A 22014-nucleotide genomic window follows, 5' to 3' on the forward strand; every position below is an offset into this window, starting at 1 on the left:
GAAAGTTGGGGACAGAGATATGACCAATGGGCATGGAAGCCATGCAGGTGATGACCATTCAGACTGGCAGTGGGCAGGCCAGGGCTGGTAGCAAGTCATGTGAAAGGCCACAGACAGTCTTCCTGCCTGCCCCAGGCTTGAGGGCGGCATTTCCCCTGCCTGGCCCCCACTCACTACACAGCATAGTAGGTTCCGGTGCTGGAGTCTGGCTAGGGTTCTGCTGCTACCCAGTCTTGGGCCAACTGCCTCACTTCTCTAAGCTCTGAGTTCTCTTTTCCATATATAATCCCAACCTCCTGGAGAATTCCCTGGCGGTCCAGTGGTTAGGGCTTTCACTGCAGTGGCCCGGGTTCAATCCCCTGTGGGGGAACGAAGATCCCGCAAGCTGCGTGGCGTGGCCAAAAAAATAAATAAATAAACCAACGTCCTGGATTTATGTTTGGAATGAGAGCAAGAGACCAAGCATTAATTTACAAGGTATTATTTTCCTTTTTTTCTTTTTTTTTGGCCGCGCCGTGCGGCTTGTGGGAGATTTGTGGTATCTTAGTTCCCCTGACCAGGGATGGAACCCAGCGCCACGGCAGTGAAAGCACGGAGTCCTAACCACTGGACCACCAGGGAAGTTCCCAAGCATTAATTTAGTGTCTCCTATATGCCACGTCCTGTTATGAATATTTATTAACTTAGTAATTCCTTTCAAGGACCCTATGAGGTTAATACTATTAATATTCCCTATTTAACAGATGGGCAAATGGGCAAATTGAGGTTAAAGCACTGACGCAAGGTCAAACAGCGAAGAAGTGGCAGAGGAAGGAGTTTAACCCAGAACCTCAGGCTTCAGAAGTCAGTGATCTAAACCACTACATATACAACATAACGTACATACTAGAGGCATGCAGCAATAAATTGAGGTCCTTGAACAGTTCCTGGGAGTATCAAGAGGGCCCAGTCCTTCCTTGCTTTTTCACTTGTTTCCGTTGTCCATCTGTCCTGGGCCACTCCTTTTAGCCTTACCCTGCCCAACCCTCCTGGCCTCACCCTCCCTCTGACAGCAAAGGGTCAGCCAGGTTTTTATGGGCTCTGATAAGGCCCTTGAAGGGCCAAAGTTCGCCAGCACTTCCTCTTTGCAGAAGGGCCTAGAGGAGGCGGTCCTGAGCTGAGTACCCCAGGCCTGGCCCAGAAGATCTGGGTTCCGGCTGGTTACCAGTGAGGCTGGTAAGAGAAGGGAGACTGGGGGTGCCCTAGAAGATGTGTGTCTAGGATCCCTAGAAGAGGGACCCCGTGGACCCTGCCCTGCCAGCCACTCCCTTATCCTCAGGTATAAGAGCCACCCACCAGCCGCTGTCTGCCGCCATTCCCTACTCCTGCAGCTCTTCTCACCGTAGAAGCCACCAGCCCAGCCTCTCAAGATGGCCTTTGTTCCTGCACCAGGCTACCAGCCCACCTACAACCCGGTGAGATACCCTAGTCCCTGGCTTAGCTCCACCCTGACCTCCACGCACCAATTTACCCTCACCCTGATCCTCAGAGGCAGCCACCCGGGCGTTGTGGGTCTGATTTACCCAGTACTGACCCTGGGGCTTGACTTACTCCCACCCTGATAGACTATTTACATCCATCTCCGGCTCTCAGCCTTCTTCATCTTCACGCTGATCCCTCACCCCTTGGTTTCCTCTCCCTTGCTTAAGAGAGGGGGACTGGAGGGGCTTCTGACTGAGTAGTAAGGGCTGCAATAGGCAGATGACCTTTGAGGCCCCTCACCTGGCCCCTTCTGCAGACGCTGCCCTACCACAGGCCCATCCCAGGCAGTCTCAGAGTTGGAATGTCCATTTACATCCAAGGAGTGGCTAGCGAGCATATGAAGAGGTAAGACCCTCCCCCATGCCAGGCTAGGCTGGGAGGGGGCTACAAACAGGGGGCTCCCTGCCCAGGTGCAGGAGGCCTATTTCCCTTCCTCCCCACCGCTGAGAGGAGGGCTCTATGCCACTGCACCTGATGGCCAAAGAACAGCCCTGGTCTGGGGCGTCCAGGGCTTGGTGATCAGATCAGGAGGGGGGCTGGGAGGTGTTAGGGAGACTCACCATGACAGGTGGCCCCAGAGTTGGGACACTGGATTGGAATTGTTGGGTATGACAGCATGAATTAAGATCACAGGCTCAGAGCTGGTCCACCTGAGTTCATGTCCCAGCTCTGTCACTTACCAACCGTGTGACTGGGAAAGCTCCGTGTGCTTTAGTTTGTCATCTATAAAATGGGTTTTGAGGATTCAATATGTAAAACATATAGAGTCGTATATTTAGCACTACAACAACTCTTTTAGCTTTTTGTTTTCTTTAATTTTTTAGATTTATTTTTGGCAGCGTTGGGTCTTCATTCCATGCGGGCTTTCTTTAGTTGAGGCGAGTGGTGGCGGGAGGGCTACTCTTTGTTGCGGTGCGCGGGCTTCTCACTGCGGTGGCTTCTCTTGTTGTGGAGCACAGGCTCTAGGTTTGTGGGCTTCAGTAGTTGTGGTACGTGGGCTCAGTAGTTGTGGTGCACGGGCTTAGTTGCTCCACGGCATGTGAGATCTTCCCGGACCAGGGTTCAAACCTGTGTCCTCTGCATTGGCAGGTGGATTCTTAACCACTGCGCCACCAGGGAAGTCCACTTAGCTTTTTTTATGGTTTTAAAATTGTGATGATTAAAAAAAAAAAATGGTGATGATAATTGAATCATGTCATAGGACTGTTGTTTCTTTGTTCATTGTTTCTGTGTCCACCGAGTACCCACTCTGTGCCTAGGCGCTGGGGACAGAGCATCCAACAGGACAAAGATCCCTGTCCTCGTGGAGCTGACATCCTAGTAGAGGAGACAGATAAAAAATAAATAAGTCAGATATATAATAAGTCAGATGGCAATAAATGCTATGGAGACAAATGAGGAGGGAAGGGAGATGGGGAGCAGATGTGGGGTAGGGGTTGTGTGGCATTGTCCCTTTAAATAAGGTGGCCAGGGAAAGGTTCCTGGGAAGGGAATTTTTCAGCAAAGACCTGAAGGAGGTGAGGGAGGGAGCCTGGGGTGTATCTGAGGGAAGAGCATTCCAAGCAGAAAGAACAGCCAGTGCAAAGGTCCTGAGGCAGGTGTGTACCTGCCCCCTTGGAATAATTTGGGGGCTGCTGGTGTGAAGGGAGCTGTGGAAGGTGCTCCGATTTGGGTTTTCACAGGGTCCCTCTGGCTGCGTGTGGGGAATGGCCTTCAGAAGCCAGGGAGGGGGCAGGGAGACCTGAGCCGATAGAGACTGGGCTGGGGTAAATGCAGGAGTCCCAGTAGCAGTTTTATTTGAAGCTGGGTCAGGGAAGGGAGTGAGCAAAGGGGTAGCGGTGGGAATCTGCCCCTTGGAGTGCAGGGGCACGATCTCCCCCTCCAGTCTTGGGTCAATAGTGCGCTGGCATGGGCGGCCAGGGGAACAGCCCTTCGTGTCCCACCAGGTTCTTCGTGAACTTCGAGGTGGGACAGGGCCCAGAGGCAGACGTCGCCTTCCACTTCAATCCCCGCTTTGACGGCTGGGATAAGGTGGTCTTAAACACGAGGCATAATGGCAACTGGGGCAAGGAGGAGAAGAAAAGGAGCATGCCCTTCAGCAAGGGTGCCGCCTTCGAGCTGGTGTTCATGGTCTTGGCCGAGCACTACAAGGTCGGAGTCTTGAGGGCGAGGCCTCCCCTCCCCACCCCTCCCTCCCTCCTTCCCTTCCTTCCTCCCTCCCTGCCTTTCTGCCTTCCCCTGATCCCTCCCTCTCTCCCTTTCTTTCTTCGTTTTTCCTCTCTCCCTTCCCCCTCCCTCCTCCCTTCCTACCTCACTTTTCTTTTCTTTTCTTTTCCTCCTCTCCTGCCTCTCTTTTTCTCATTCCCATTCCTCCACCTCGGAGAGCCTTCTAATGTGTTTCATGCGTAACATCTTGCTCCCGTGTTCTTGCGAGGTATGTATTTTGGCCCTTTCTTATCAGGAAGTCTAAACACACACAGAAGCACAGAGTCCTGGGAAGCCCTCCTCTCCTTGGCCAGCACCGATAGCTGTCCACTCCAGGTTCCTCTGCTCCTATCTCTACCTCCCACTTCCCCTCCGGTTATTTAGAAGCAAATCCCAGCTATCATATAATTTCATTCATAAATATGAATGGAGTTCTCTCCATCCCCTGCCTCCCCATAAATGACACACATCAGACACCCTGTGCACATCTGTCCCAGCCTGACCCATGGGAGAAGTCTTCTGGGAGGATGACCTACCTGGACGTTATCTGCCCTCATATAGACACCAGATATCTAACCACATCACCAAGGTTAACATTAGGGCTTGAGCTCGGACAGACACGGGTTCAAGTCTGGGCTTTGCCTCTCCCCAGCATGTGACCTTGAACTGGTCACTCTAGTACCTGGAACCTCTGCTTTCTTGAACAACAGGGACAGTGTTTTGTCCTCCCTCACGGAGCTGTTGAGCCAATGACCATGTTGATGCCAGCAGGTAAAGTGCTTAGCATGTAGGAAGCTCTCAGTCCTGGGGAGCTGGGTCTCGGCTGTGCCCATTGCTTAGCACTATAAATAGAACCGTGATGGCTTACAGTACTCTTGAGATGTGATGACAAGGCAAGGCTCTACATGGGATTTCCACAGTGCCTCTGACATGCCTTCCCAACAGTCCCAGAGCGAGATCCCATTTTACAGATGCAGAAACAAAGACTCAGAGAAGTGAGTGACTTACCTAAGGTCCCACAGCCAAGACATGTCAGAGCTGGACCTGACACCCAATCATTTGGTACCAAAACCAGGACTCCAATTCAGTTATCTCCCAATCTCCATCCTCAGGCTAAATTCTCTATTCTCGTCTGCCCACCAATCTGTGAGCTGACTTTTGACCTCTGACCGGTGGACTCAAGATTCCTGACTCTGAGGCTGTCCCAGCTCACCCTCAAAACTTGTGACCCCCAAGTTAAAAATCTCCCTGTTTCCTGCTTCCTGTTTTCTACCCTCCAGGGTCAGAGGTGCCACCTCTGACCTGACCCCTGCCCTCCAGGTGGTGGTAAATGGGAATCCCTTCTATGAGTTTGGGCACCGGATCCCGCTACAGATGGTCACCCACCTGCACGTGGATGGCGACCTGCAGCTTCAATCAATCAACTTCATCGGAGGCCAGCCCGCCCCAAACCAGGTGTGTGGTGTGTCCCCCTCTTGTTTGCTTGCTTTCTTCCTTAATTCACCCCTACAGTCACTTATTTCCTGAGCACCTGCTCTGGGCCAGACCCTTTGCCAGGTGACGCCACAGACCCAGCGGCCACCAAGACAGTCTACTGGGAAGACAGATGTGTCACCAGACAGTAGTGGCCACAAGTCGTCAGTGCGGGGGTGGGGCACATACAGGAGGTCTGGAGAGTCTTTTTTCTTTTAAGGTATTGGCACCATTTTCTACACCATCATTTTATTTTATTTACTTATTTAATTATTTTGGCTGGGTCACGTGGCTTGCAGGATCCTAGTTCCCTGACCAGGGATTGAACCCTGGCCCTTGGCAGTGAAAGCACAGAGTCCCAACCACTGGACGGCCAGGGAAGTCCCTGGAAAGTCTTAGGAAGGGCTTTCTGGAGGAGAAGTAGGTGTGTAAGCTGAGTCAGAAAGGGATGACAGGGAGAGACAAAAACCACAGGAGTAGCAGACGTGTTTCTGAGAAGTTGCCTGACATCATGAGTCAGCTGGGAAATTCACTGCCCATCACAGCGAGCTACCACTACACACCTGCCAGAAGGGCTGTAACGGGAAAGGCACATCATACCCACGGCTGGTGAGGCCATGGACGGGCCGACACTCCCATACCTCGGGAAATAACTGGGCAGCATCTACGGAAGCTGAACAGACACACACCGGTGACCGTGAAACCCCACTACCAGGTCCACGGTGAACAACTGGCTAAGACACAAGCACTAGAACCCCACAGCAACACTACTTGGAGAAGCCCAAACCTCAGAACCCTGGCATGTCCTTCAGCTGAGGGCTCTACCCTTCCCAACCTGTAAGTCCCCCAGCCCCTCCAAGGGGAAAGTGCACTGGTGATCCTGAGCCCCATTCTACAGATGTGGGAACTGAGGCACGGAGTGCTTCAGTAACTTGCCCAAGATCATGGAGCTCGTAAGCGGCAGAGGCACGGATCAAACCACTCCTCTGCCTCCCTGATGAGGAAATGCTGGGAATGTCTTCATCCCTAAGGTGGCCTTGGGCCTGTGGGTGTTCATTTTACTGTTGTGCTTCATGAGTGTATTTTATTTTATTATTTATTTACTTACTTACTTATGGCCACACTGCATGGCTTACGGAATCTTAGTTCCCTGACCAGGGATCAAACCCTGGGCCCCCACAATGACAGTGCCAAGTCCTAACCGCTGGACCGCCAGGGAATTCCCTCATCAATGTATTTTAAAAAGAAAAACAACATGGGAATTCCCTGGCGGTCCAGTGGTTAGGACTCCTCACTTTCACTGCCGAGGGCCCGGGTTCAATCCCTGATCAGGGAACTAAGGTCCTGCAAAACGCTCAACGCGGCTAGAATAAAAAGAAAAACAACAATGAAGCAACTTTTAAAGGACCTTCAGGGTAGCTGGCTTAAAGCGGAAGTCGAGGCAGAAATGAGTGCATCAGAAACAGAGAGAAAGAGTGAATAAAATTTGTTTGGCGGGGAAACGAACCACTGGTGAGAAGGTGAGGACGAGAGAGGAACAGAGACAGCGAGTAAGAGGGGCTGAGAAACAGAAACAGAGTCACACACAGACTGAAAGAGCTGAGACCGGCAAGGGAGAGACAGGAACTTGGCTAGTTAAAGCACCCCTAGTTGCCCCAGGGGTGCGCATGTAGAGTGAGGGGCAAATCATGGTTGGAGACGAGGTGAGCAGGGTGTTGTGTGGGCCTGGGGGTGTGTAATGAGGGTGCACGCTTTATCGTGTGGCTCCTGGAGGGAGGAGAGGAGTGGATGAGGGTCCTGGGTCAGCAGAAAGCCAGGACAGAGGTGGGGACAGAGACAGAATTTACCAGCCTTGTCCTAAAAGAGTGGGCTGAGGTTCGCTGTGCACTGGAGATCCCTAAACACGGCGAGTTCCTCTCCATGAATGAGCCATCTGGGTGCTACCCTTTGACCCCGAGTTCCCTTGGATGGTGGTGGTAGGCTGCCCTGGGGCGGGCATCCTTGACACCCTCCAGGCCCTAGTTTAGGGTCCCCCTCATTGCCTCCTTCTCCTTCTGTGCCCACAGATACCCATGCCTAATCTGACGTACCCAGTAAGTACCTGCTGGTGGGTGACGGACTTCCCCTTGAGGTGGGGTTCAGTGGCTGAGGAGGTCCTAGGGCAGCCAAAGGACCCCCAGCCTCTCTCCATTCATGCCTTCCGTCCATCTGTGTAGGGTCCCGGGCAGTGCTACCAAGAGCCAAGTAACCTCCCTGTAAGTGGGAGGGTTGTGTGGCCATTTGGGGGTGGGTGGCAAGAACTGGAGGGTGGTCAGAGAGACTGGATCCCCAGTTGTACTAATCCAGCACCTAGAGCTACGCCTGCATGGAGTAGGTGGGCCTAATATTTGCCAAATATTATAGAATAACTCTTCCTCACTTCACAGACCATGGAAGGACCCCCAACCTTCAACCCGGTAAGGTCTCTGGTGGGAATTTAGGGTTCTGTGGTGGGCAGTTTGTGGGGAAGCAGGAACTGGTGGTGGGTCGGGGGTCCTGAGCCATGGGGAGCCCTGAGAAGGTAGGAAATAGTGTCGGCAGAGGGTGTTTGGGGCGGGAGGGGGGTGGGGAGAGGGTGGAGTTGGTGGTCAGAGGGTGTGGAGGTTGGGGGTTTGGGACATTTCCCAGGACAAGTGAGAGCCCCTCTCTGAAAATTTGTCCCTGCCTCTGGCTTCTGGGGACCTGAGAGACAATGGGACACCATGTTCTCTTCCCACAGCCTGTGCCATTTAATGGAAGACTGCAAGGGGGGCTTACAGCCCGAAGAACCATTATTGTCAAGGGCTACGTACCCCCCACAGCCAAGAGGTACAGAATCTAGATTGAGGTGTGAATCCTTGGTCCTCCTCATCCCTCAGTCCTAGGAGACTGAGCCCTCAGCCTCCTCCACTGGAGACCTGGGAATCCAGTCCCCAGTCCCCTCCTTCCTTGGGAAGCAAAGCGCTCCCCCACCTCCTCCCCACCCATCTTACTCCTACCTTTCTCTCTGCCCCCAGCTTTGTCATCAACTTCAAGGTGGGATCCTCAGGGGACCTGGCTCTGCACATTAACCCCCGGCTGAATGAGGGCAGCGTGGTTCGGAACAGCTTTCTGAATGGCTCATGGGGAACTGAGGAAAGGAAGGTCTCCTACAACCCGTTTGGTCCTGGACAGTTCTTTGATGTGAGTCTGGGGTCTCTTTCCCTGCTTCCCTCCAAAGCCTCTGTCCTGGCTCTGGCCTCATGCCCTCCCCTCTCTCTGCAGCTGTCCATTCGCTGTGGCATGGATCGCTTCAAGGTGTATGCCAACGGCCAGCACCTCTTCGACTTCTCCCATCGCCTTTCGGCCTTCCAGAGGGTGGACATGGTGGAGATCCAGGGTGATGTCACCTTGTCCTATGTCCAGATCTGATCTATATCTGGGGCCATAACCCCTGGGAACACAGAGGAAGATCCTGTAGGACTCCTTTCTAAGCCCCTAATAAAATGTCTGAAGGTGTCTTGTGAGTGTACACGACCCCGTTCACCTCCCTCACTGTTCCTTCCTTCTTGGTTCAATCGTGCACTGTCCATTCAGCCATCCAATCGTCTGCCCATCCATCCTCTCATCATAATAAATCTAGGGCTTTATGTGTATGAACCCATTCACTCCTCACAGTGCCAGTAGGTAGGAACTATTATTATTTTCCATCTGTAAATGATGAAGAGAAAGGCAAAGAAAAATAAAGCTGTTGCCCAAGGTCACAGAGTCCATAAATGGCAGAACTAGTATCCAAATCAAGGTGGTCTGGCTCCCAAGGCTACGTACTCAACCACTATACAGCCTGTTGTCCCGTCCACCCTGCATCCATCCAACCAAAAGTCCATATACCCATTCAACATCCAACCATCTAGCCACTCACTAATCCATCTATCCGTCTGTTTGTCCAGCCACCTTTTCATCCATCCCTTCATCCATCCACCCATCCATTCATCCCTCCATCCATCTATCTCATCATCCATCAGTCTTTCCAAACATTCATCCGAGCATATGTTCATCCATCCATCTAAACATTCAATGATCCATCCACTCTACCTCTCCATTTTAGCTGTTTGTTCATCCATTCATCATCCAGCCGTTCACCCATCCATCTGACCATCCATCCATTCAAACATCTAACTACTTATTTATTAGTCCATATGTCTATTCACTCAGCCATGCTTACATCCAGATTTCATTCATCCTTTCATCTCTTCACTCCCTCCATTTGTCCATGCAGTTCTCTGCCTTCCAGCACATCCATCCATCCATCCATTTGTCCATTTTTTATCTATCCAGTCATCCATTCTTCTCTTCATGATCTATTCCTCCATCCATTTCCAATTATTTATCCATACATTTATCTCTTCATCTGTCCACTAACCATGTGTCATTCATTCAAACATCCTTTTATCATCATCTTTGTGTTGATTTAATAATTTGTTCATTTACTTACACTTTCATGCATCCATTTATTCACTCTTATTCATTCACTCACTCGCTTGTTCACATATCCAGTCATTTGTCACTGTCTATTGAATTACTCATTCAGTTTATTGTCTCATTCATTCACCTAGTGTAGTTCTTAAACAGTCCTACATTGCAATCCCCTGGGGAGCTTTTAAAAAATATTGATACCTGACCCAGACCATCATTAGGTTAAACCACAAAAATGCCATTTTTGTAGGTTAAAAGTGGTTAAATATCAATAATTTCGTATGTTCTAGTCTAGTAAGTCTGTAGTGGGTCCTGGGCATCAGTATTTTCGTTGAGTTCTCCAAAAGATTCTATGGATTTGTCAAACATTGATCAAAGATGTTCTGGGGGCCCTCAGACCCTGGATGGATGCTGAGGAGGTCAGGAAGGGCGGAGGGCTGACCTGGGCAGCCTCCAGTCTGAGGCAGTCTTCTCCTTCTTCTGGGCTCCCTCCTCCCTTACTGAACAGTCACTGCCCAGGGATGGCTGTCAGGAGATACATCAGTCACGAGCCTAGAGGGGCACAGGAAGAGGGTCCCCCAAAGAGCTGGTGAGGTCATGTTTAGTTTTCTACCACTGCTGCAATATGTTTGAAGAAATAATGCCTGAAAACGTACCCAATTTTATGAAAGACATTCGTTTCTAGATCTGAGAAGCTCAATGAACTGCAAGTAGGATAAATACAAAGAGATCCATACCGAGACCCATCATAGTTAAACTGCTGGAAGAAAAAAAAAAAGACAGAAAAATTTGAAAGCTATAAGTGAAAAAACAACGCATCATGTACAGGGGAAAGCAGTACGATTCACAGCTAAATTTTCATAGAAACAATGAAGGCCAGAAGGCAGTTGAATGATTTATTCAAAGTGCTAAACAAAACTGTCAGTAATTCTATACTCAACAAAACTATATTTAACAACTGAAGGCAAATGTTAAGAAGAAAAAAAAGAACAACAAAAAACTGAAGGCAAGGGCTTCCCTGGTGGCTCAGTGGTTGGGGGTCTGCCTGCCGATGCGGGGGACGCGGGTTTGTGCCCCCGTCTGGGAGGACACCACATGCCGCGGAGTGGCTGGGCCCGTGGGCCATGGCCGCTGGGCCTGCGCGTCCGGAGTCTGTGCTCCGCAACGGGAGAGGCCGCAGCGGTGAGAGGCCCGCCTAACGCAAAAACAAAAAACAAAACAAAAAACTGAAGGCAAAAGAAAGATATTCTGAGATAGAAGAAAACTGAGAATTCATTGCTAGCAGACCTCCCTGTAGGGAATACTAAAGGAAGTCCTTCACATTGAAAGAAAATAACATCAAATCCACAGGAAGAAATAAAGAATCCTAGAAATTATGAATATGTGGATAAATATTTTTCAAAATTATATAAATAAAATTTATTTTTTTTTCTATTTTCTTTAAAAATGTGATGGTAGTGAAAATTATAACACTATATTGTAGAGTGTATAACATATATGAATGTGATATATATAACAACAATAGCACAAAATAAGGTGGGAAATGGAGATATATTGGAGCAATGCTGCTATATTTTACTGGAATTAAATCTGTATTAACATAAAGTTGACTGTGATCATTTACAATACATATTGTCATCCCTAGAGTGACCATTTAAAAACCAGCTTTCAAAATATACAGTTTAGGGCTTCCCTGGTGGCACAGTGGTTGAGAGTCCGCCAGCCGATGCAGGGGACGCGGGTTCGTGCCCTGGTCTGGGAAGCCCGTGAGCCATGGCCGCTGAGCCTGTGCGTCCGGAGCCTGTGCTCCGTGGCGGGAGAGGCCACAACGATGAGAGGCCTGCGTACCGCAAAAAGAAATAAAAATAAAAATAAAAAAATCAAAATCAAAATATACAGTTAAAAAAAAAACAACAGAGGAATTTAAATGGTATACTAAAAATTGTTTAACACAAAGGCAGGTAGTGAAGGACTAACAGAGTAAAAACAAATAGCAAAATGGCAGCCGTGAAGCCAACTATATCAATCACGACATCAAGTGTGAATGAAATAAACATTCCAACCAAAAGTCAGAGATCGGGGCTTCCCTGGTGGCGAAGTAGTTAAGAATCTGCCTGCCAATGCAGGGGACACGGGTTCGAGCCCTGGTCCGGGAAGATCCCACATGCCGCGGAGCAACTAAGCCCGTGCGCCACAACTACTGAACCTGTGCTCTAGAGCCCGCGAGCCACAACTACTGAAGCCCACACGCCTAGAGTCTAGTCTGTGCCCCGCAACAAGAGAAGCCACTGCAGTGAGAAGCCGGTGCACGGCAACTAAAGAAAGCCCACGGGCAACCACAACGACTCAACGCAGCCAAAAAAAAAAAAGTCAGAGATCGTCCGTGGTGGTCAGCTTCCAAACTGGCCTCCAATGATATGCAAACCCTTGTGTGAACCCCTCCCAAATGGTACCAGGGTTGGTATGTGTGACTACATTTCATCAAGAGAATATGGAAGACCTGATAGTATGTCACTTCTCAAACGGGGGTATAAGAGACACTACAGCTTCTGTCGTGGCTTGCTCTCTTGCTCTCTCATTTCTCAATGACTCCCCCGGGAGGAGTCAGTAACTTCTTGAACAGTCCTATGTAAGTGCTCATGTGACAAGAAACTGAAAACTCCTGCCAACATCCATGTGTGTGAGCCCTCTTAGAAGAAGTTCCTCCAATCCCAGTCAAGCCTTTAGAGCAGGGGTTGCAAACTTTTTCTATAATGGTCACATAGTAAATATGTTAGGCATTGTGGGTGACCCAGTCTCTGTTGCAGCTCCCGAGCTCCACGGGTGGAGCACAAAAGCAGCCAGTAGGCTATACATAAATGAAAGAGCATGGCTGTGTCCCAATAAAACTTTATTTATGGACACTGAAATTTGAATTTCGCATCATTTGAAGTGTTAAGAAATGTTATTCTTCTTTTCATTTTTTTTTCAGCTATTTTAAAATGTGAAAACCATTCTTAGATTGTGAGCCTTACTAAAACAGGTAATGGGTGGGTTTAACCCAACAGCCATAGTTTGCCAAAACTTCTTTCGGGTGCTAGCAACTTCACTTATAGTTTGACTGTAACTGCATGAAAACTCAGCACCACAACCTAGTTAAGCCACTCCTAGGTTCCTAACTTCAGCGACTGTAAGACAATAAGTATGTGTTATTTTATGATGTTACTGGGATAACTTGTTATGAAGCTACAGAGAATAATACATCTTCAGCCTGGATAAGAAAACAAGACCCAAGTATATGCTATCTACAAAAGACACACTTTAGATCTAAGACGTAAATAAGTTGAAGGTAAAAGGATGAGAAAAGAAGTACTGTGCCATCAGTAACCATAAGAGAGTAGAAGGACAAAATTAGTATCAGACACAATAGATGTTAAAAGAAATTTTACTAGAGACAAAGGACATTTCATCATGATAAAAGGGTCAATACATCAAATATACACATCAAACTATGCACATATATTGCTAAGTGACAAAAAAGAGGTGAGTGGGTGAAAGATGCTCCGTTTTATGCAAGGAGGGAAAAAAATTGCATATACATGTGTTTAGAAGGGCAGAGAGTTTTGGAAAGATACACAAGAGATAAAGACACGGGTAACAGAAGTTTGCTCTTATAAAGGAGGATTTTCATATACATATTTTATATATTTATAGGTTTTTTATTTTGAAATGACTAACACAGAAAGTTGTAAGTACAGTACAAACATTTTTTTCCCTACACTCATTTGAGAATAAGTTGCCAACATGCTTCCTGATCACCTTCAATTACTTTTTTGTGTATTTCCACAAACAAGAACATTCTCTTGCATGTCCACTGTAAGGCAACAGTGAAAATCAGGAAATTAACAGATGGAGAACAGATTAACAGATGGATAACTACCATCTATTCCGAGACCCCAGCCACCTTTACCAGTTGTGCCAACAACTGTATTTTCCACTGCATACTTTGAAATTTGTACCGTAGGTATATCTTTAAATTAATATATATTTTAAAATTATATATATATAAAGTGATATTATATATATGTAATTCCTTTAACAGGCAAATAAAAATAAACATAATGAGCCCTGGGACCAGGGGAATTCAGACTTTCCCGGGTCCTCCAGTGGGAGAGGGTGTCCTTCATTCCACGACCCACCCAGAGATACACTCTTGAGGGCCGGGCATGGGGGTGAAGTGGCTTCAGCCGAAGGGTCTCAAGGGGCAGAAAAACGGGTCCAGAAAAAGCTCAAGTGCCGCAGCAGGGTTTGGTCTTCCCACTACCCTAGCTGTTTCAGGTTCAGTCGGCAAGCAGCCCCACCTTGCCGAGCCTCCATTTTTAAACCGCAACTTCTGCAGCGGCCCAAGGGAAGGAGGGAGATCTGTCTGTCACACTTTGGCCGGAGTCCGGACCGGAAGCCTGTGGTACATCCGCCAGGGGTGCGGATCCAGACTTTCCGAGACCCGGGTCCGAACCCACTGTGAGCTGCTGGCACGCTGCCCCACCCCACCCCCCGCCTCCATCCGCAGCTGCGAACCACGTCCGCTGCGAGCGCCTCGCTGAGGGTGCGAGGCTGGGGGCGCTCGCTTGGTCCCGGCTCCCCCGCCAACCACAGCTATTCAAGGGCGACCCAGCGACCCCCAGAAACCAGAAAATCCCCACATGCCGGTCGGGGGTGACTGGGCGTCTGTATATACCCAACTCCCCCTACCCCCTAGAATCTCGGGGAGGGCCGGGGTCTCGGGGCCGTCGGGCGAGCCCAGATGGACGAAGTGTGTGAACACGCTCGAAGGCAGCAGGGACACAGGATCCCGGCCGTTCGCGTTTCCCGTCTTCTCCGCGGGGAGGCTGCAGCTTCAGTGCGCGTCTGCCCCGGGGCGCGACCATCGGAGGCCTGTCCTGACTCCCGAACAGATGGGAGGCAGGCGAGGCCCGGATCTGCCTCCAAGCCCCTCCCCGCGCCACCCATCTGCAGGCGCCAGTAGGTAGGCGAAACCGGCGAGAGGCAGGAAGAGGGACTTCGGCGCAGGGAGCCTGAGATTCACGCACCCGGGGTCTCCAAGGGACCTGTTGGCAGACGGACCGATTGGGGGGTCCGTTACACCCACGGAGCGGGCGCCAAGGGATGGCTTGGGCCCCTGTAAATTCCCTAAAGTCGGCCCGCACCGCATTGCCACCTGGTTGCTTCGCAAAGTGCTGCAGGGGGGCAAGCCAAAGCCCCACCCCCGCCAGATCGTGACCCTCCTCAGGCCTCCAGGGACAAAAAGTGCCCTCGGAGATCCAGGCCTGGACCCGCCCCGGCCACGCAATCGCTGTGTGACCCTTAGTCAGTGTCTTCACCTCCCTGAGCCTGCTATCCTCGTCTATATGAAGGAGACACAGACACACAGGAGGCGCACAGACGAGAGGCTAAGACTTTATTTGTCACTCAAGACCCCTGTGCCCCGTCCCCACCTGCCCTCCTGGCAAGGCTCAGAAGATCTTCACCAACTCCAGCTGCACGTCCCCGCCCACTTCCATCCAGAGCGCGCGCTCTGGTGGGAGCCGGTAGCTGAACTGGTGATAATCCGAGTCCCCGACCACAACCTGCAGGAGCGAGGAGACACGGTTTATGGTTCCCGAGGCGACTGCGGGGTCATTCCCGACTCGTACCCACGCTGCGTGACCTCGTCACCCACGCAAACCCGCATTAAGGAAAAGGGCTGCTCTTGATTCTAAGCCCTTGCCGAGAGGATTCAATGAGTTCATTGCTGGCACGGGGGTGCTTTTTAAGCTTTGGCGGTGGATGTGGTCTCCACGGTGCCCGCGTCCACCGCCTCACTGTGACGCACAGATTGAAAGTAGAGAACGGCCTGGGTGGTGGAGGGTCTACAGCGACCACTCCCTGCTGGGACTTATTCTGGGTTCTGTCTCCCAACCCATCCATTCCCCTGCCCCAGAGCCACTACGTCAGGCGCCAGTGGACAGGGAACAGGGTCCGGGATGTCCACGCCTCCCCGCTGGACACCCACCCTTTGGGCTCGTGCTCTCGCGTCCTTGTCACCGCCATACGCCTGCCCTCTAGTGCGCTTGCGCCAGGGGAGGTGAGGGACTGGGGACGCCGTGCCCAGCCTCGGCCGCGCCTTTGCTCCCCACCTCCGACAAGGGCCTTCCTGGCCTTGCCAAGGGAAGAGACCTGGGTGTTGGCGGCCACCCCTGTGGCAGAGACGCACCTTGAAGCTTTCTTTTTTGGCAATGAGGTGCAGTTCGAAAGGCTCCCCACGCTGGAAGGCAGGGCTACCGCCGCGCTCCTCTGAGCCCCAGGCGCTGCACTCCATGGTGTTGAAGACCACCGAGGATTCATCCAGCCGGGGGTTGAAATGCAGGACGATCTCACTGTCTGGCTCGTCACTGCACAGCAGGTTTATGTAGAACCTGTTAGGTGGCGGATGGGAGGGGGCGTCAGAGAAAGGACTTAACCGATTGCCGAAGCACATCCAAGTCCACGGGGACCTGAGAGCCACACGCCAGTGAAGGAGGGGTGGTGGACTGGAGGCCAAGGAGCCCAGATTCCAGGACATCCAGAAACCAACTGGGGACCTGGATACACATCCACCCAGGCAAGGGTCACTGTACTACGGCCTGGGTCCCCCGCATTTCCAGAGTCTGGGAGTTGCCGAGGAGTCATGGTCCTGAGACCGGGGTGCCTCCGATCCCCCAATTCCCAGAGGGCCGGGAGCAATACCAGGGACCCCAGTATTCCCAGGCATCGTAGATTCCCAGAAATCCTGAAGCTCCCGACCCAGGAAGTCATAGGTTTGATTGCTGAGGCCTCCCAGGTGCCCAGGGCACCTCTGACTCACAGGCTGTGTTTCCACAGTTGCTTCAGACTCAGACTGGAAGTCTTACTATAAGTAAGAGCCTTGGATTGCCCTGGAACTCCCAGATTCTTAGAAGGTTGTAGGGACCCCAGGTACACTGTCCTGGGACAAATGAGTAAAGACATCAGATTCCAGAAGGTGGGAAATAGCTTGGAGATTCCAAGATCCTGGTGGGCAAAGCTGGCCTGGGGCTTGTTCTCTGGGCTGTAAGAAGTGGGCTCAGCTGAGCCTGGAGACCTCCCACCCCTTACTGCAGAGGCTTGGAGGTCTCACCTGTCAGCATTTTTGGGGACAACACCACGAATTCTCAACACGGTGCCGACTTCGAAGCTCTTGGCCAGCGAGGTCCTGTAGGGCACCTTCTGCAGCACCAGGGGTGCGGGGGCCAAAGTGGATCAGGGAGGCAGAGGAGAGAGACACATGGGTCAGTGCCGGGGAGAACATGACCAGGACCCAGACCAGCAGAATCAGAGAGCAGAAAGGGCACAGAGGCAAAGGAAAGAGAGCCAGGCGTAGGGAAAGGGTTGGAGAGAGGAACACAAAGAATCAACAGGAAGATATTCAGAGAGATAGAAAGTAAGGGGGAAACACCAAGGGGGAGATGGGAGCATGGGATGGATTGGGTCAACCCAGAAACAACAGCCCAGAACGTCATAGCATCCCCGAACACCCGTTTTCTCCGTGAAACAGGAGACCTCAGCCAAGCCCCAGCCCCTACCCCATTCCAGTGCAGCCTTGGGTCCAAAACCTCGCCACCTCCACACCCCTGAAGCACTCACATATAGCCCTGCCATGGCTGGAACAGCGGACAGGCAGTGGTGGTGGTGGGTATGGCTGCTGGGACCTTAAGTAGAAGCAGGGCGTGGCTGGCCCTGGTGACTCACCGTCACCCCTTTCCACACCCACCACCCACACCTGGCACAGACCCTGGCCCTGGGGCCATGCTGGCCAGCACCCTCCTTCTAGGGCCTCTGACACCCCTGCAGTCCCTGAGGATTCCCAGGTCCCTCTCCTCTGAGCTAATAATGATAGGAACAGTTAACAATAATAATAATAATATTATAGGGACTTCCCTGAGGGCACAGTGGTTAAGAATCCACCTGCCAGGGGAGAGGACACAGGTTCGATCCCTGGTCCAGGAAGATCCCACATGCCTCAGAGCAACTAAGCTCGTGCACCACAACTACTGAGCCTGCACTCTAGAGCCTGCAAGCCACAACTACTGAGCCCACGTGCCACAGCTACTGAGCCCATGTGCCACAACTATTGAAGCCCGTGGGCCTACAGCCCGTGCTCTGCAACGAGAGAAGCCACCGCAATGAGAAACCCGTGCACGGCAACGAAGAGTAGCCCCCGCTCGACACAGCTAGAGAAAGCCTGTGTGCAGCAACGAAGACCCAACGCAGCCAAAAATAAATAAATAAATTTATTTATTAAAAAAAAAAAAAACATCAGAGAAGGCTCATTGAGCCACCATGCCTCCAGCCCTAGCTTCCTGGTGACTGGCGGAGAGAAAACACGCTCGTGCCCATTTCATCATGGAAAACTCGAGTCCTGAGAGGCTAAGCTGTGGGCTGCAACTCTGGACCCTCTCTGCCAGGTTAGGACCTGCTGACTAGGGCTAAGGACGTGTCTGCCCTGACATTCCAGTTTATGCTTCTGGAATATAATAATAACCATGGCAACAACAATAATAACAGAAAAGGGAGCTCAGAGGGGCAGGGTGTTTTGCCTGATGGTCAAGGCTGTCTCCTTGGTGTCTAGTGCAGTGCCTGGCACACATAAGTGCTCTGTAAATATGGGTGAAAGAAGGAATGAAAGATAACACAGCTGCCATTAACGAAGCCTCCGGCCTTTCTAGCATGAGCCAGAGACCACTGATTTCAGACAGGCCACTGAGGCAGGGCCATTGATCCCCCTTATTTGACAGATAAGGAAACTGAGGCTCAGAAATGAGCAGCGGTTTGCCCAAAAAACACAGCTGTGCAGAACCACGGACACTGTGTCTCTGGCTTTCTTGATCTCTGGAAGTTTCTCTCTGGTTTATTCTGTCTCCAGGATGCCCTAGTCTCTCTGACTCTCTGTCTCTCTGGCTGTCCTGTGTCTCTGTCCCCCCACCCCCCGACGCGTTCCTGTTTCTCTCCTTCGAGTCTCTCTCCCTCCTCCTCCCAGAACCCTTCCTCTCTCCCATCCGATGTTCAGGACAAGGGGCGGGGAAGGAGGGGTGTCCTACGACCCGCCCCCCAGCCAGACCAAGGAAGAGAAAAAAGTGGGACCCTCCACCCAGGCCCATTTCCACTCCCCACAGCCCAAAACTCCAGAAGAGGAATCCAGGTATGAAGGGTGGGGTCAGAGGGAGAATGCTGAAAGAGGGTTCTGGAAGACAGGGAACGGGGAGGTGGGGAGCTGGGCAGAAGCCCCTCCTAGCAGCCCCCTCTCCGTTTCCGCCGCCCTACTCCCCGCACCCCACCCCCATTGGCACCCCACCCAGCAGAGGGAGAAGAGGCCTGGGGCAGAGCCAGGAATGGAAACTTTGGGTGGAGACAAGCAGGCTCAGAACCTGATCCACAGCCTCGCAGGCGTCCCAGCCTCCCTCCAGGCCCCTGACCACACAGCTAGGGCAGCTGGAGGAGCCAGGGCCTCGGAGAGGGAGGCTGGGCAGCTGCATTTAGGCATCTGGTTGGGGGCTGCAGGCACCCCTCTTTGGCAGAGGAGAAAGCAAGCTTAGAGAGGGCCAGCCTCTCACCAAGGCCTCACAGCAAGGATGGGCCAGGGCCCGGGCTGGAGCCGCTCTGTGTGCCAAGGGCACCTCATCGGGACTTTCAATAGAGAGGACAGTGGGGTCTGAGTGGTAACACCAACATCTGCTCGGGTGGAGAGTTTCCCAGGATGATGGACTCCATTACTCTGATCACTAAGGGCGTCCCTTTTCTGTACCTCATTCTGTATATTGCTGTGTATCCCACTAGCTCATCTGTTCCCCGATTTCTTCATTGTGGTTGGATATTTCCCCACATGCTGCCGACCTGCAAGTCCTGACCTGACCTTCATGTTTGGCCATATGTTTGCATTGAGTGTGTTACCAGCTTGATTGCTAGTTCATTTCTCAGCAGTCAGATATGGGCATCCTGGATGGATTCTTATTCATTTGTGCTGGTTATCTTCGATCAGTTCTGGAATAACATGCTTAGGAGCATTTTTGTCTCACCTCTAAATAAGTGGCGGATGTCCTTATTTCCCAATACTCTTTTTGTTTTCTCGAGCTGTAGGTCACGCTCGTAAATCATCCAGGTTTTACCGGAACACTTCCATGAGCCTTGACAATACACAGACCTGGGCAACCACCACCCCAATCAAGTTTTAGCCCCTGAAACAGCCAGTCCCCCTCCACCTGCCCCAGGAAACACTGTCACTCCTCAGCATTTAAGAGCCACCAAGTTCATTTGCGATGAAAACAAAGAAAGGGATGCCCAGCGGGCCGAGTTTGCTGGCTCTCCCCTCCTTCAGAAATAACTGGGGCGAAAAGTACTAAGTGTACCATGGTGTTTGTAGGAATTGAAAATCCCAGGCTCTGTCCATGTCAGCTTCTTGGAGACTTTGGGTTGGTTTTCATATACAGCGAAGAAAGTTCAGGGGCTGGATTGGTTTTGTAAATTAGTTTACCAATGAGGAAAATGGCATGTTTTAAAAATCTGACCTTTTTTTTTGGCCCTGCTGTGCTTGACCTGTGGGAACTTTTTCCCCTGATGAGGAGTTGAACCCGGACCCTCGGCAATGAAAGCACCGAATCCTAACCACTGGACCACCAGGGAATTCCCCCAAATGTGACTTTTTCTTAAGCTAGGAAGTCCGCTGGAAACCTTACAGTTTTATTTATAAATATAGTAAATTGTATCGATGCAATCACTTGCTAAGGAGAAGCACTTGCTGTCATATTTGATTCCATTGATAAACTGAGTTCATTAAACCCCTTTAAACATTTTAATCAGAATGCGGGATTTTGACATGTTGAGTTTGAAGTATTTCCACTGTCTCTCCAAGGCCAAAGTAATCTTGTACATTTCCGTCTTGCTCTGTGAAAACACTGATTTGCTGTTTCTCCTCCTCTTCTTCCTTTCCTTCCGCTGAGCAGTTGGGTGCTCCAGCTGTTATGCTGGTGAGTAAGTGTTGCCTCTGGGGGGTGGGGGGCCCACAGGGCGGGGTGAGGGGGCTGAGGGGGCGCCCCTCCCCCAGGGCTGGGTCAGCTGGGGTGTCAGAGGGAGCCGGTGAGGAGGGTGCTCAGCAGAGGCTGGCCCTCAGGAGGCGGGTAAGGAGGGTGGCGGGACAGCAGGGAGCGCAGCCCCGACGTGGGAGGAGGTGTCTGTGCAGGGGTGAGGGTCACTGAGAGGTGCTGGAGCCCAGCGGGGGAGGGGGGCTTCCGCAGGGGGAGGAAATGTCGTGTGGGTGTCAGTGATGGAAGGCAGTCCAGAGCTGCTCTCTCCCTGTCAGAGGACGGACGTATAGATGTGGACCAAAGAAGTGGGCCGTGAACCCTGTGACATCGGGCTGGAAATGGAGGTGACCGTGTGAGCTAATAATTACAAGATTAAATTTATGTTAACATTTTTAGGTGTGATTTGTACTGTAATTATATAGGAGAATTATGCTTCAGAAATGCACACTGCAGGGACTTCCTGGTGATCCAGTTTAAGAGCCCGCGCTCCCAATGCAGGGGGCCCGGGTTTGACACCTGGTCATGGAACTAGATTCCCCCCTGCTGCAACGAAGACCTGGTGCAGCCAAATACATTTTTTATAAAATGCACACTGAAGTATTTAGGGGTGAAGTGTCATGATGCCTGCAACCTGCCTTGCAGTGGTTCACAGAGAGAAATGGCAGATGTGGAAAATATGAACGTGCCTGGGAGCCTGGATGACACCTCTGCAGGCATTCACCGTCCTCTTCTTTTAACTTTGCTGTAAGTGTGAAAATTTTCAAAATGGTGGGGGGATAAATCAAACTTGGGGTTCTGATTTTACAGAATCCGGACTACCGTGGTTCCCAGAAAGAGCATCCTCTCCAACATCCCTACCCCCCAGATGAGGCCTTGGAAAGCAGTGGAGACAAGAAGAACCTCCCTGGAGGCAGAACCAGAACGAGTCTTTGATCTTCATGTCCAGTGGGCTTGATCTTTGCTATGGACCAGTGTCTGCTGCACGTTGCCCTGTTTCCCGTTTCCTGCATAAAAATGCCTTCACCGGGCTTCCCTGGTGCGCAGTGTAGGGAGGCCGCCTGCCGATGCGGGGTACGCGGGTTCGTGCCCTGGTCCGGGCGGATCCCACGTGCCGCGGAGCGACTGGGCCCGTGAGCCGTGGCCGCTGAGCCTGCGCGTCCGGAGCCTGTGCTCCGCAGCGGGAGGGGCCGCAGCGGTGAGAGGCCCGCGTACCGCACAAAAAAAAAAACCAAAAAAAACCCCAAAATGC

At 51.4% G+C, this 22014-nt stretch overlaps 2 protein-coding genes across 4 annotated transcripts; one reads left to right on the plus strand and one right to left on the minus strand.

Moving 5' to 3' along the window:
• The first annotated feature begins 40 nt into the window (after positions 1-40).
• Positions 41-12421, plus strand: LGALS4 (galectin 4). 3 transcript variants are annotated; one of them, XM_022585725.3, is made up of 11 exons: positions 41-1215; positions 1319-1454; positions 1778-1866; positions 3468-3672; positions 5047-5181; positions 7266-7292; positions 7416-7454; positions 7626-7655; positions 7958-8046; positions 8235-8400; positions 8482-12416. In XM_022585725.3, exons 2-11 carry the CDS (start codon positions 1410-1412, stop codon positions 8626-8628), a joined length of 972 nt encoding a protein of 323 aa, XP_022441433.1. In that variant the 5' UTR covers positions 41-1215; positions 1319-1409; the 3' UTR covers positions 8629-12416. The 3 variants fall into 3 exon arrangements, with proteins under 3 accessions (XP_022441433.1, XP_089759036.1, XP_089759037.1); XM_089902910.1 differs by having other exon boundaries at positions 8235-12421; XM_089902911.1 differs by lacking the exon at positions 7416-7454 and having other exon boundaries at positions 8235-12421.
• A 2671-nt stretch (positions 12422-15092) lies between these two features.
• Positions 15093-17439, minus strand: LOC111171142 (galectin-7). Its single transcript, XM_089902914.1, has 4 exons — positions 17332-17439; positions 16826-16914; positions 15905-16106; positions 15093-15278 (listed from the first exon to the last, which is right to left on the minus strand). The coding sequence occupies exons 1-4, from the start codon at positions 17344-17346 to the stop codon at positions 15165-15167; spliced, it is 420 nt and encodes a 139-aa protein (XP_089759040.1). The 5' UTR covers positions 17347-17439; the 3' UTR covers positions 15093-15164.
• Positions 17440-22014: the final 4575 nt, after the last annotated feature.

The sequence above is a fragment of the Delphinapterus leucas genome, chromosome 20, assembly GCF_059928025.1.
Source record: "Delphinapterus leucas isolate spDelLeu-1000000601 "Yukka" chromosome 20, BTC_Dleu_Yukka2, whole genome shotgun sequence".
Taxonomy (NCBI): domain Eukaryota; kingdom Metazoa; phylum Chordata; class Mammalia; order Artiodactyla; family Monodontidae; genus Delphinapterus; species Delphinapterus leucas.

Bases quoted from the DNA above. Each gene is read 5' to 3' on its own strand.
- LGALS4 (XM_089902910.1), top strand. From the start codon at position 1,410: ATGGCCTTTGTTCCTGCACCAGGCTACCAGCCCACCTACAACCCG. The intron at 1,455-1,777 runs GTGAGATACCCT...CCCCTTCTGCAG, and splicing joins ACCAGCCCACCTACAACCCG to ACGCTGCCCTACCACAGGCC. The intron at 7,656-7,957 runs GTAAGGTCTCTG...CTCTTCCCACAG, and splicing joins GACCCCCAACCTTCAACCCG to CCTGTGCCATTTAATGGAAG.
- LOC111171142 (XM_089902914.1), bottom strand. The intron at 16,107-16,825 runs GTGAGACCTCCA...GCCACCTAACAG, and splicing joins GTCCCCAAAAATGCTGACAG to GTTCTACATAAACCTGCTGT. The intron at 15,279-15,904 runs GTGCGTCTCTGC...TCGCTCCTGCAG, and splicing joins CCAAAAAAGAAAGCTTCAAG to GTTGTGGTCGGGGACTCGGA.